The sequence below is a fragment of the Medicago sativa genome, chromosome 5 (genome assembly GCF_051527215.1).
Source record: "Medicago sativa cultivar Bolivia chromosome 5, Bolivia_mono, whole genome shotgun sequence".
Lineage (NCBI taxonomy): Eukaryota > Viridiplantae > Streptophyta > Magnoliopsida > Fabales > Fabaceae > Medicago > Medicago sativa.
In genome coordinates this window covers 11,607,329-11,621,639 of record NC_140753.1, presented here as the reverse complement: position 1 = coordinate 11,621,639, position 14,311 = coordinate 11,607,329, and the positions used below count along the sequence as shown (strand labels likewise).

Here is a 14,311-nt window from a genome sequence, read left to right as displayed (position 1 = left end):
CATATATAGCATCCAATATAGAGAAATTCGTAGGTGTGAATCGAAACTAAAACTTAGTGTTCACACACGCTTTGGCTAAACCATGCAATCTTTAACGATGGAATAAAATATAAAATATAAGAAACCCACACAAAAAATATAAAGGCAAAGTGATATCTCAAAGCAATGCCAATGTATTATTTTAGATAATTGAAATTATCATGGATATTAGAATAGTAGCAAGTGCAAATGACATAATGCATTTCTAATGTAAGATTTTCCTTTCTGAAATGTCAATTTCTTGAAGAAATTTAACAAGTGCTTTGAGAGCAACATCAGGATCCTCACTTCTCAACAGCTGCTCGGCCACTACAGCAGGGGTGACATCTACTTTTTCTAATAGCTCTTCAATTCGCTCGAAGAGTGGCTGATGATGTTCTTCAATGTCCAAATAATTTGAAGCTAAGATTCTGAATGCCTTGGCCTTAAGAAAGGAAAGGTGAATATGCATGTCCATACGACCAGGGCGCAACAATGCTGGGTCTACTTTGTCCTTATGGTTCGTCGTAAATATAATAATTCGTTCCTCGCCACAACTTGACCACAAACCATCCATATAGTTAAGAAGACCCGAAAGAGTAAACTTCTTAGGAGCAGCAATGCCAGCATATCTGCCAGCATATCCAAGATCCTGAGTCTCATCATCATATCCAAGATCCTCAGGTGTCGGGGGCATGTAATTAACCTTGTCAAGTGCAAAAATAATACAGTTTAAATTAGTCTAAATATTTTGATTACTGCAGAATTTTGGTTCAATACAATCTAAATATATTATAACGTGCCAAGTAAGATACAAAATCCAATTAAAACTTCTAAAGATTAAGAGACCCAACTAAAGCTAACAAAACAAGAAAATAGAGAAATGTACTTTAGCAGAATAATTAATATGAGTTGGTGAGGGAGTAAGACAACAAACCTTAGTCGAAAACATGTCTGATCTTGATCGATTAAGCACCTCTTTGTTGCAGTCAATGTCTTCAATAACAATAATGGATTTGTTAGATGTGTTCCTCATGACTCTTGTGAGTTCTGAGTTACTATGCATAGTGCTTAAATCCAAATCATAGACATCAAATTTCAGATATTTTGCCATAGCAGCAACTAGGGTAGATTTTCCTGTTCCTGGAGGTCCATGCAATAGGTACCCACGTTTCCAAGGTTTACCTACTTTTTTATACATCTTTTTCCTCCTCAAGAATCGATCTAAATCATCAATTATAGCTTTCTTTAAATCAGGATCCAAAGCAAGTGAATCAAATGAAGCTGGATGATTAAAACTACTTTGTAGCCAATTACCTTGCAATGAATGGATCTTGAGAGTCCTATTATCTGCTTGCATAATTTCATAAGTGCTTAAAACATGTGGAATATACTTCTCCATTACTTTATCTCTATGCTTCTCATCAAAACATAACACAAACCCATTCTCCCCGGTTTGTTTTGGCTTAGACTTAAAACTAAACTCATATAGATCATCTTGCATAATGGGATTTTCAGAAAGACCATTGTTGGTTTTTTCAGTAAGCATCCATTTAATCTTGATGCCTTCAAATTCATCCACCACTGGTTGCTTTCCATCAAAAGCTACAAGTACGTTGTTATGATTGGATATTTTTCCAATTTTGAGGGATGTGTAAGTTTTGGATATTCTAGTAGGGAGATACTCTTTGGCTGCATAGAAGAGATTGTTGGGACTTCCATCCCAAAGCGGGTCGATTTGAAGTGAGACTTGATTTTTAGGTTGGTAATTTGAGAAGAAAGCTCGTAACTTTGAGGCGATGAAGTTTTGAAGTTTTAAGGGTATGAGATCGTTGAATACAGTTCTTAATATCATCATAAAAGTGGAGAAAGAAGCATATACCTCGAACCATGATGATGATGAACCAATGTTTGTAAACGCAGAAGAAAAACGACCAAACATAGGGGATCTCATGGTGGTGTGTGAGCTTTGATGTGCAGAGCTATGAAGAGTGAGAGAGGCAGAGAATTGTGTGAACTTTGATGTGATGAGCGATGAAGAATGAGTGAGAGAGATAGGGTTTCTGTTAGGGTTTTATATTCAACGTTTTCTTGATGAGAGGGTTTATAGATTTGTTTAGAATCTTGAAAAGAGGGTTTTCCGTTTATAATAAAAAAAGAATCTTGGGATCCAAGAAAATCAAGGGAACAACCTACTTTTTTCTAGGATTTTTCTAAACTAATCATAGGCGGTTTGCTGAAGTGAGGAAACTAAAGGGTTGAGAATGTAACAAGTTTCTTTTCTTTTTTTCTTGAGAGGTTTTAGTTGAGATTGTAAGCACTTATATGATTTGTTTTGGTACAATTTGTTATGCATCTCAATTTATATATATATATATATATATATATATATATATATATATATATATATATATATATATGTGTGTGTGTGTGTGTGTCTCCGTGAGCTTAGCTCAGTTGCTAGGGGCAAATGCATAATATATGCAGGAACTGGGGTTCGAACCCTGGACACCACACTTCTTCACAAAAAAAAAATGTGTGACCTACTTGACCAAAATATATATGCGTGTGTGTGCGCGGGTTTGCTAAGTTTACCCAACAAAAAATGTGAAGGTTCAAGTTAGCAAGTGTACACCTTTTCATTTGAACCATCATGTTTTTTGTCGGTCTAAGTTAACAAACTCTCATATATATATATATATATATATATATATATATATATATATATATATATATATATATATATATATATATATATATATATATGGGTTAGGATCAAATGACACCAAGGTGTCAAATTAAATATGACACCAAATCTCATCCATTCAATTTGTTTAATCCAAAGGCTTAAACACAATCACTAAAACAATTAAAGTGATCAAATATTTCTTGATTTGTTTTGCTATATGTTTTTTTTAATGGTGTATTTTGCACTCAAGTCTCAATTTGTTTTCTCACATATGCCCTTCATTTCAATTTCAAAATACTCATGTATTTATCTTGCGTCTATCATCACTTATGATATTTTTTGCCATTGTTTTTTTTATCGCATGATTTTCTCAATTTCTATATAGTTACAAGTGTCTAAATCTCGGTCCACTTCTTTATAGTGAATGCAAACCGATGGATAGTGAAATTAAATTGAGTGATAATACATTTCAACAAATTTATCCGAAAAATCTTGTGTTATTCAAAAAGAACATTAGCATTGTTGCAAATAAAGTTTGTACAAAATATCAATTTAAAAAATTAAGAAGAGTGGTAGCAATAGAGAAGTGATCACTGAAAGCGAAATACGTGAGTGAGTATTTTCAAATAGAAATCAAGGGTATATATGAAAAATTAAATTCATACTTGAGTGCAAAATCCACCATTAAAGGAAAGATATAGCAAGACAAATCAAGAAATATTTGATCACTTTAATTGTTCCGGTGATTGTTTTAAGCCTTTGGATTAAACAAATTTAATGGCTGAGATTTGGTGTCATATTTAATTTGACACCTTGGTGTCATTTGATCCTAACCCTATATATATATATATATATATATATATATATATATATATATATATATATATATATATATATATATATATACATACATACATATATATACAATATAAGAAAATATCTTTTTTGTTAAAGGAAGAAATTTTTTTTTTGACAAGAGGAAGAAAATATATTATACCTCCCTTAAAAAATCTAATAACATCTTTTGCGATTGATCACATTAAATCTAGATTGTCGGGTTGAAGGAGCAGGAATTAGTCTTTGGAGGGTCGCTTGATCCTTCTGGGTGTGGTTATGGTGCATAAGGAGATCCTTATGCATCGTGCATAATTGTTTTCTACACCCAACATAATTGCTTTTTACACCCCAAGTGAAAGCTTTTTTTTTATTTTTTATTTTTTTTTATTTTTTTATTTTTTATTTTTTATTTTATTTTTTTTATCCAAGTGAAACCATAAAACATGAAGAAAATTAATAATTCATTATAATTAAAAAAAACATTTTTCATTGATTTAGTTGCTGATGATGTAAAACAAAATACCTTCAAAACCAAAATAATTGTCTAATGGTTTTGCTATGGGTATGGTTTCTGTGAGTTGTACTTCAAAACTATTTTGCTGTGGAAATGGTTTTTGTGAGTTGTACTCCAAAACCATTTTGCTGTGGGAATGGTTTCCGTGAGTTGGACTCCAAAACCATTTTGCTGTCGAAATGGTTTCTGTGAGTTGTACTCCAAAACCATTTTGCCGTGAGAATGGTTTCCAGCAAGAACAACATGAACAATATTTTCCAGCAATTCATTTTTTGAGCTTTCACTACAAATTCATCAAACATTTTTCCAGCAAAATTCCATAACCTCATGAACATTCATATGCATTTTTCCAGAACCTCAAGAACACATCCATAGTGTTCATCACAAAACTCATCAAACTACACAAAAACTCACAAAACTCATCAATGTTTCGATTTTTTTCCGAATCCAACACTCTCAAGGGTTTGAAAATCCGAAACCAAACGGAACTGAATCGAATTCCACCACAAATAGAACTGAATCGAATTCCACCACAAACAGAACTGAATCGAATTCCACCACAAACTGAAACTGAATCGTCTTTGAGAATATAATTGTGTAATGTTCGGGTATCCGCAGAGAACCAGATCTGAATTTGACGGAGGAGAACCTTCTAAGGTGTCCAGCGAGGACGGTGAAGCTCCTTGACAAAAATTGAGAATCGCGAATCGATTTTGAAGAGCAAGAAGGAGAACGAAGGTAAGAGTATACTAGATTCTTTGCTTCTTGTTCTTCAACAAGGAAGTTGCGAATCAAAAATTGCATCGATTAGGGTGTTGAAATTCATAGCGGTGGACACAGAATCGAAGCTTCTAGTAGCTGAAAAAGAAGGTTTACTATCAGAATCGCTCAATCAAATCACGCCGGAGAAAGATCAGAGCCTAATGGAGAACGCACTTTCGTGTTTGGTAGCAATCTCAACTTCGAAACGGAACAAGGCGAAACTGGTTCATCTCGGAGCAGTGAAGATCCGACGGTTGTGATATGTTTATGTATGGTGCATAAGGAAGGACTTATGCACCATAACTTTTGCCTCTCTACTAGTCTATTTTCTTTTTTTTTTTGAAAAATGAAAATGATATTAAAACCCAACGGTAGATCCTCCCGCACAAGGTGTGCAAAAGGAGAAACACCGCAAAACATTTACAAAGTCAAGGTGCTAAAAAGGGAGCACCAACCAAAAAAGAAAAAATTACACCCTAACACCAATACAAAGGAGCGGCTGGTTACACCAGTCGTGGTAGCTGTAATCAAAATTAACCTGTTTAGATTTCAACCATAAGAATGACACTTGCTGAATTTTTTCAATAGGCGTTAAAGAACTAGAAGTCGGATTTTGGAATACACGGCTGTTCCGATCCTTCCAAATCATCCAAACAGTTGCAAACCAAATAATATGCAGGAAATAGTGTGAAAATTGAGGCATTGCCGCCATCTTGGTGAACTGAATAAAGTGGTGTCGAAGATCACCTGACAGCGCTGATGAGATACCTAACCAATTCCACACCTTAAACCACAGGTTAGCGGCGAGGGTGCAATGCAAAAATAAATGAGTAGCTGTTTCTGTTGAGTCACAGCCTGCTGCGCAAGCCAAATCCGTCGATGCAATGATACCCCAACGACCCAAGTTGTCTTTAGTCGGAAGTCTATTTCGGAGAAGACGCCACACCATCAAAGAGACCTTCGAAGGGATTTGCTTATGCCAAACATCATCAATCGTAGACCTGTCGACAATGTCGCCTGTATTTGACAAGTAGTTATATGAACCCCGCATTGTATAACAATGGTCCGAATCTAACAACCACCTCCACGTGTCGTACACATTCTCCTGCAAAACAAAGTTATGCAATAAAACAGAACACTCCCTCACCATCCCCTCCTCCCACGCAAACAAATGGTGTCTCCACACCCACGCCCTACCATCAACCGCCCACCCTAACCTCTCCATTTCCACCACCCTACAATTTTTATTCTCCGCTAATTCAAACAACCGGGGATATTTAAACCTCAGCGGAATGTTCCCTAACCACTTATCATACCAAAAAAATGTATGTCTACCGTCAACAACGACACGACGAATATTTCCTTCAAACCAGTTCCCTACCCCCAAACCAACACCCTCACGGACCTAACAAATCGTTTTCCACCAAACTGAAGAATTTCGACCTCCCTCCCCTAACCGCCCCCCATCTCACCATAGCGTGCTTTCAAAACCCGGTACCACAACCCCTCCTTGTCCACCAACATCCTCCAACACTATTTACCCAACGGAGATAAGTTAAAAATACTGACGCCCCTAACCCCCAAACCACCATCCTCCTTAGGTAAACAAATCGAATCCCATTTAATCCAGGCTATTTTCCTATTATCCTCACCACCACCCAAAAAAACTTTTAAAAATAGATTCAATAGAAGAAATTATACCTGCAGGGGCTTTGAAAAAGGAAAGAAGTAAACCGGAAGGGAGGACAAGACAGACTTCAGAAGAACCAGTCGACCACCGAAAGACAGAAACTTATTATTCCATGATGACAGGCGAGCCACAATATGATCAACAACCGGTTTCCAAAAGCTTAATTTCCTTAAATCCCCACCAATGGGCAAACCCAAATAAATAAAGGGAATGCTCCCTTTTCTACAATTCATTACTGACGACGCTTCTGTTAACCAAGAGTCAGAAACATTCACACCAGTCAACATGCTTTTGTGGAAGTTCACCTTCAAACCGGACACCTCCTCAAACAAAAGCAAAACAGCCCTCATAGATCGAACATTCAACCAAGATTTTCACCAAAAATTAACGTGTCGTTCGCAAATTAAAGATGAGATAGACCTCACTACCATCTCCTACACCATAGCCATGAAACATCTGCGCCCCCACCACCTCTTTCATAAGGATATTGAAACCTTCGGCTGCCAACAAAAATAAAAAAGGTGATAGAGGGTCCCCTTGTCTGAGACCCCTCTCAATAGTAAACTGATCCGTCGGACTCCCGTTAACCAAGACGGAGGCCGTGGCTGTCTCCACACAATCGGATATCCATTTACGCCAAAGAGTTGGAAAATTCATTTAAACCATTACCGCATCAAGATATTTTAAATCCACCGAGTCATAAGCTTTTTCAAAATCTACATTAAATAACATCAATTCCTTCCCTGACCGTCTAGCTTCATCAACCACCTCATTTGCTATCAGAATGCCATCTAGAATTTGCTTCCCTTTGACAAACGATGATTGAGAGTCTGTGACTACACTACCAATAACAAGACGTAATCTGTTGGCTAAGACCTTGGCGAGCACCTTATACAAATACCCCACCAGAGAGATGGGTCGAAAATCATCAAGGCGTTGAGGGCTATTCACCTTTGGAATCAAAGCAATAAAAGTAGAATTCAACCCTTTTGTTAGCTTCCCATTACGATGGAATTCCACCAACAAACGCATAAAGTCATCCTTCAATAAATCCCAAATTTTTTAATAAAATCAAAGTTGACACCATCCGATCCCGGACTCTTAGAATCATCACAGTCCCAAACTGCCTGCTTGACTTCTTCAATCGAAAAAGGTCTAGTTAAGTTACCGGCTTCACCAAAGGATAGTTGTCGGAAAGGAAGACCATACACACTTGGCCGCTCCTCCCCCGTTGCTTGGAAATGAGAAGAGAAATGATTATAGACAGTCGTCCGATTGTTTTGAACACCCTCAATAACAACACCACCAACAAACAACAAATTAATATAATTATTGCGCCTCATATGTGACATCATGCCATGGAAGAATTTCGTGTTAGCATCACCTTCGTTAAGCCAATGCATTCGAGACTTCTGCCAAGTAATACTATTTTGAACCCGAGACAAAGAATGCAAGGAAAGAGATAAATCATGTAACTCTGTGATCTCAACATCTTGAAGCACAAACTGTTCACCTTTCTCATCTAACTGAGCTATACGACTCTTAACCCCCATAATCTTAGAATCCAGGTTCTTAGTGTGATTATGATGCCAATCCTTCAAACTTAATTTCATCAATTTCAATTATTGTTGCAAAACGAAACCGGCCCAACCAGTAATATTGAAAGAACCCAAATTTTCGCGAACAAATTCATCATAGCCAGGAAAATTAGCCCAACACTTAATCATGCATAACGGACAAGATCCCCAATTTTCAACATCAACATGCAACATCAACGGGACATGGTCAGAAAGTCCCCTCTGATAAGCCACATGTATGCAATTTGGCCAAGCCACACACCACTTGTCAGACAATAAAAAACGATTCAGCCGACTCATTGAAACGCCGTCACCTCTATACCAAGTGAATAGACGACCACAAATAGGCAAATCAATCAAAAAAGTATCATCAATGAATTTATTAAAACCATCTGCATCCGCTTGCCTGAAACCTGAGCCCCTACCTTTCCTCTCTTCAATGCTTCGGACAGAGTTGAAATCACCGCACACGCAAAAGCAAATGTCATTATTATTATCTACAAACACCGTCAGCCTCTCCCACAACGCCCTTTTTGCCACCAATTCACAAGGCGCATAAACATTAACGATGACAAATTGTTCACCGATCTGAATAATCGTGCCTTTAATAATCAATGTATGACCAAAGCTCATTGAACACCAAACGTCAATACGAGTACTATCCCATACCATCACTAAACCATGATGAGTCATAAATTAGTCTATTTTAATGCTTTATTTAGTTTAGTTTTAAATAAGATTTGATTTAATTATATTGCATTTTATTTCCTTTTAGAATATTTCACTTTAAATTGTCTTTTATTTTATTTTAGGAATGAATATATGGTGGAAGGTGCCTTGGAGCGAAAGAAAGAGGACTGGAGCAAATACAGCGCAAGAATACGAAGATACGGGACAAAAATATGTTCCCCCAAAGTCAGAAGCTTGGCACGGTCGTGCCCGTCCCCAGATTCACTTTTGCTGCTTTTTCTTCGGGCCCAAGTTACCCTGTTGCAGCTTTACCGTTTTATCCCTTTAGTTGCTTAGTTTCTACGTCAATGGTAAAGCTATAAATAGAGTAGCTTTCCACCATAAACATTCACCCTTTACTTTGTTTATTTCAAGTATTATTTCAATAAAAAGTCTTTATTTTCCTTTTACTTTCTTTGCAATTTATTTTACTGTTTTTCTCTCTTCTTCCCCATGTCTACGATGAACATGAGTGAGTAGACTTCTTCGTCTTGGGATTTTTGGGGAGTCTAATGACTCAATCCTCAACAAAACAAGCCTAAACCCTAATTTCTATGTAACCCTAATTTCTAATCTAGATTCACCGTCTTAACGTGGATTAACAATTATCAAACTCTGGAAGCGAAAGCGGAGGGTTTGATAATCATCAATCCATCATCCCAAACATCAATTCATAAAGCGAGAGCGGAGTCTTGATGTTGGAACAAGTGAATCTAGACAATAATTGCAAAACAGTGAAATAGTCTTTGCAATTATTGAGACAAAGAGTAGTTTCAATCCTCTATGCATCTTCTAGTAATCATGTCAGCGAAATAGGCTTGGTTGCTAGAAGTAAACTCTCACCGGACTTTCATCGGAAAGGTGAGGGGCTAAGGGAAACCGGTCTTTAGAAATTAGTGTGTAAACCATGAAATTAGATGTTTAGGTCTTGTCTAGTGAAGGATTTGTCATTATGATGAACCAATGATCCCGAGGCTTTTTATTAATATTGTTTTTACCTTCAGCAATCAAAACCCCTTTTTACTAAACTTTCTCTCCCTCTAATCATTCACTAAAGGTTAATTAAGTTGAACAACTCCCTAGCGGAACGATACTTTTACTTGCTACTATTACTTCAATAGGCCGTGCACTTGCGGTTTGGCTCTATCAAGTTTTTGGCGCCGTTGCCGGGGAGTTAACTAATTTAATTAGCTTTTTCTTAGTGATTAGAATTCTCTCTTCTTTCTCTTTTCTTTTTTCGTTTTTATTTTTAACTTTTTATTTTTCTGTCATTGTTAACTTCTTGGGTTCTCAATTTTTTATGCGAAAAACCAGAAATCGAGTTGTAATAATCAACGAGATCGAAAGGTATTTGCATAAACGAAAGAGAGACGCATGAAATAACACCGCCATGGCCAATCGCACTCTCAAAGAGTATGCAACGCCGTCTACGGCTGAGCCACAAGCTGTTATTGTGTACCCAACGGTTGAGGATGACAATTTTGAAATTAAGCCTGCCCTACTTAACTTGGTGCAGCAAAACCAATTCTCGGGATCCCCCACTGAGGATCCCAATCTTCACATCTCTGTTTTCCTACGAATTAGTGGAACCATGAAGGAGAACCAAGAAGTTGTAAGATTTCATCTCTTTCCCTTTTCCTTAAGGGATAGGGCTAGCGCTTGGTTCCATTACCTCGAAGTCGGTTCCATTACCTCATGGGATCAGATGAGGCAAGCATTCCTTACCCGTTTCTTTCCACCATCTAAAACCGCTAAACTTAGAGACCAAATCACGCGGTTCAACCAAAAAGATGGGGAATCTCTCTATGATGCGTGAGAGCGTTTCAAAGAAATGCTAAGACTTTGTCCCCACCATGGCCTAGAGAAGTGGCTTATAGTCCACACTTTTTATAATGGCTTGTCTTATACCACTAAGATGTTTGTTGATGCAGCTGCAGGTGGAGCATTTATGAATAAGAACTACATGGAGGCGTATGCCCTGATTGAAGACATGGCTCAAAATCATTACAAATGGACCGACGAGAGAGCCATCACTAGTTCTTCATCCTCCAAAAAAGAGGCAGGTATGTACGAAGTCTCTAACTATGACCACCTTGCTTCTAAAATTGATACACTAACTGAAAAACTTGAAAAACTCAATGTTAGTGCTATCAATTCTGCTTCTACTCCTTCTTGTGAAATATGTGGTATAACTGGTCATGCTGGTGTTGATTGCCAACTAGGTAGTGCTATTAATGGTGTTGAGCAAATGAATTATGCTCAATACAACCAAGGGATGCGACAAAATCAAAATTTTTATAAAAACCAAAATCCCTATGGACAAGTAGCACCACCCGGTTATGCAAACAACCAAAGATTCACTCAGAAATCCAATTTGGAAATTTTGTTGGAAAATTCTATTGCCAACCAGACTAAACAACTTCAAGAACTTAAAAACCAATCCGGATTTCTGAATGATTCTCATTCCAAGCTCAATACCAAGGTTGATTCTATTGCTACTCACTCTAAAATGCTTAAAACTCAAATCGCTCAAATAGCCCAACAAGTGGCTACCTCTTCCCAAACACCGGGAGTCTTTCCTGGTCAAACCGAAGCCAATCCCAAAGCCCAAGTTAATGTCATATCTTTTGGGGGTAGTAAGTTAGGCGAAACTTTTGCTAAGGTTAAAAACATTGGGAAAGAAAGTGTCAAGCCTTTAGGTGATAAAATTGTGATAGAAGAAGCAAAACCGCTTGAAGAAAACAAAACTCCATCCCCCTTAAATCTTGATAAGCTTAAACTAGAGGGTAAGTTTGAAAAATTTGTTAACATACTTAGGAAGATTTGCATTAAACTTCCCTTTGCTGAAGCTTTGTCTAGGATGCCTCTATATGCCAAGTTTTTAAAGGAAAATTTTTCAAAGAAAAGGGCTATAGAGCATAATGAGACAATAGCCTTGGCCAAGGAAACTAGTGCAATCATCCAAGAAGCACCCCCTAAGCTTAGAGATCCAGGTAGCTTTGCCATACCGTGTGAAATTGGGAATGAAACCATAAACAAAGCCTTATGTGACTTAGGAGCTAGTGTTAGTTTGCTGCCTTTGTCTCTTCTTAAAAGGATAGGGATAGGAGAATTGAAACCTACCAAAATAGAGTTGAAGCTAGCTGATCGTTCTACCATGAAACTTGTAGGATTTGTCGAGGACATACCCGTTAAGATAGAAGGGATATATATCCCAACTGATTTTGTAGTCGTTGACATTGCGGAGGACGAAGACGTCCCCATAATCCTAGGTAGACCTTTCCTAGCCACTGCGGGAGCTCTTATAGATGTCAAGAACGGTAGGATAGTCTTTCAAGTGAGTGATAAGATGGTAGGATTTGAGTTGGAAAATGTTATGAAAGGTCCCGCTCTTTACTCTTGTTGTATGCTTAACGATCATGTTGTGAAAGAACGTTTTATAGCGTCATCTACACAATATGATATCTTTGATCCATTCTAAGGACTTTTTCTAACCGTCAAGCTAATGACATTAAAAGAGCGCTTCGTGGGAGGCAACCCACGCATTTAATTGCTTTTGTTTTGTTTTTCTTTGTTTTAAGTATTTTTGTAGGTAATTGTCCAAGTGTGATTCGAAAAAAATTGAGAAATTGAAAAATTCTGAAGCCCCCAGGACCAGAAAGGTGGCACGGCCCGTGCTAGGTATGGCACGGCCGTGCCAAGTTTTTAAGCAAAAAAAGTGATGGATGAAGTCAGGAAGATGGCACGGCCCGTGCCAATAGGTGGCACGGCCGTGCCCGACCTCTTGTTGCCCATACATACAAATTTTTCTTTCTTCTTCCTCATTCACAAACAACAACCCTCTTTCATCTTTCAAACTTCATTCTAAACCTCCATAACCTTCAAACCTTCAAACCCTCATATCTCCCTCAAATCATAACCAAATCACTCAATTCTTTCACCAATCAACCACAAACTTCATCCAAAACAAAAACCACCAATCAAAAACATCTTTCATCCATCCAAACCCATAATTCACCAAAACCCTAATCTTTCAAAACCTAACCCAAACACCACAAAACCTTAACCAATCTCCACATCCAAACCAACAAACCTTCCTTAAACATCAACCCCAACCCTAAACCAATCCTTTCCACCAAAAATCTTCCCAAACCTTAAAACTTCAAACCAATTGCAACAAGGGTCAATGGCTTCAAGAAGAAGTGGTAAGGAACCAGCAAGCTCTCAAGGAGTACCTCCCCCAAAGAAGCAAGCACAAGTGAAGAATCATGGAATCCAGTTCAAAAACAACAAGCAAAGGGACAGGTATAAAATTCTAATCTCTAAACACTTGCATCCTTCTCGTTATCCTGATCCCAATACTTTGGATGCGCTAGAGCTTTTTGATGATGTTTCTAGGTTGATAGGAAAATTAGGTTGGACTGATTTGCTGAAACCTATGCGGGGTTATGAAAATTTCACTTATGAATTTTTAAGCTCAATTGTTTTCACTAAAGATAAGTTGGATTATGATAACCCTAACCATAGAGTTGTTTTCAGGTTGATGAATATTGATTATGACATGTCACTTCAGCACTTTTGTGAGGCCTTAGGTTTTGCAAATGAAGGATATATTCATGATCATTGGGATCCTAGTCTAAAACCGGTTAACTACGACCCAGCTGCCTTTTGGACACGTATCACCGGTGTTTCCAACTATGTTCCTAGAGCCAACAAAGCTAGCAACATCCACAACCTCGTACTTAGGTACCTGCAAAGGGTAATGACTTGCACTATTTGGGGTAGAACCGAGCTAGGAAATACTAGAACCGATGAGTTGTTCATGTTATGGTCAATGCTCCACAACCACCCCGTCAACACATGTTTCTATTTGATTGACTACCTAGACTTCTTAGGTAATAAACCAGCCGGTAAGGGAGACATAGTGGTGGGTGGCATCATTACATACATAGCTAGGTGTTTTGGAGTAGGTGAAGATGAGGGGATCAAACCAATTGAGGGCAACAATAGACTCAACATAGATACCCTCATTGTTATGAACTTCATTAAACAATGTCCACCCCTCCATTACCAACTCAAGCTAAATGTGCTTATCTTGTTTTTACTTCCTAACCCATCTCGGACTACCACCGAGGTGGAAGAAAATTGGTTGTATGTTGATTATGTGCAGGTTCTAGAGCAGCAAGATGATGAAGGAGACGGTGCTAACTTGCACCATGACATGGGAGAAGGTGTTAACTTGCACCAAGAGGGGCACCATGGCCATGAAACCGGTGAACTTGATGAACATCAAAGATGGGCATGGATTCACAATGAGATCGAGAGGATGAGCACCGAGCAACAAAGGCAAGGTGTTGAGTTATCCGGGCTTCGAAACGATGTCCAAAGAGGCAACCGTGTGAACAATGAAAACAATGAAATGCTCCGAAGGATGATGCAACACCTCCAACTTCAAGGTCCTCCTTATGGACCTCAATAAATTGTGAGCTTTCCTC

General features: G+C 38.0%; 2 protein-coding genes and 1 non-coding gene across 4 annotated transcripts; all 3 read right to left on the bottom strand.

The window, feature by feature from the left end:
• Positions 1-153: 153 nt before the first annotated feature.
• LOC146920036 (AAA-ATPase At3g50940-like) lies at positions 154-2,109 on the bottom strand. 2 transcript variants are annotated; one of them, XM_085713422.1, is made up of 3 exons: positions 1,336-2,109; positions 956-1,242; positions 154-724 (listed from the first exon to the last, which is right to left on the bottom strand). In XM_085713422.1, exons 1-3 carry the CDS (start codon positions 1,970-1,972, stop codon positions 245-247), a joined length of 1,404 nt encoding a protein of 467 aa, XP_085569548.1. In that variant the 5' UTR covers positions 1,973-2,109; the 3' UTR covers positions 154-244. The 2 variants fall into 2 exon arrangements, with proteins under 2 accessions (XP_085569548.1, XP_085569547.1); XM_085713421.1 differs by having other exon boundaries at positions 956-2,109.
• Positions 2,110-8,132: 6,023 nt separating this feature from the next.
• LOC146920035 (uncharacterized) lies at positions 8,133-8,759 on the bottom strand. The gene has a single exon (XM_085711094.1). It carries the CDS (start codon positions 8,757-8,759, stop codon positions 8,133-8,135), a length of 627 nt encoding a protein of 208 aa, XP_085567220.1.
• Positions 8,760-10,569: 1,810 nt separating this feature from the next.
• On the bottom strand, positions 10,570-10,676 carry LOC146920034 (small nucleolar RNA R71). The gene has a single exon (XR_015012953.1). It is a non-coding gene; the product is annotated as a small nucleolar RNA R71 (small nucleolar RNA).
• Between the last annotated feature and the right edge of the window lie 3,635 nt (positions 10,677-14,311).

Coding starts and splice junctions, on each gene's coding strand:
- LOC146920036 (XM_085713421.1), bottom strand. CDS start 1,972: ATGAGATCCCCTATGTTTGGTCGTTTTTCTTCTGCGTTTACAAACATT. Junction 725..955: donor CAGACATGTTTTCGACTAAG/GTTTGTTGTCTT, acceptor GCACTTGACAAG/GTTAATTACATGCCCCCGAC.
- LOC146920035 (XM_085711094.1), bottom strand. CDS start 8,759: ATGGTATGGGATAGTACTCGTATTGACGTTTGGTGTTCAATGAGCTTT.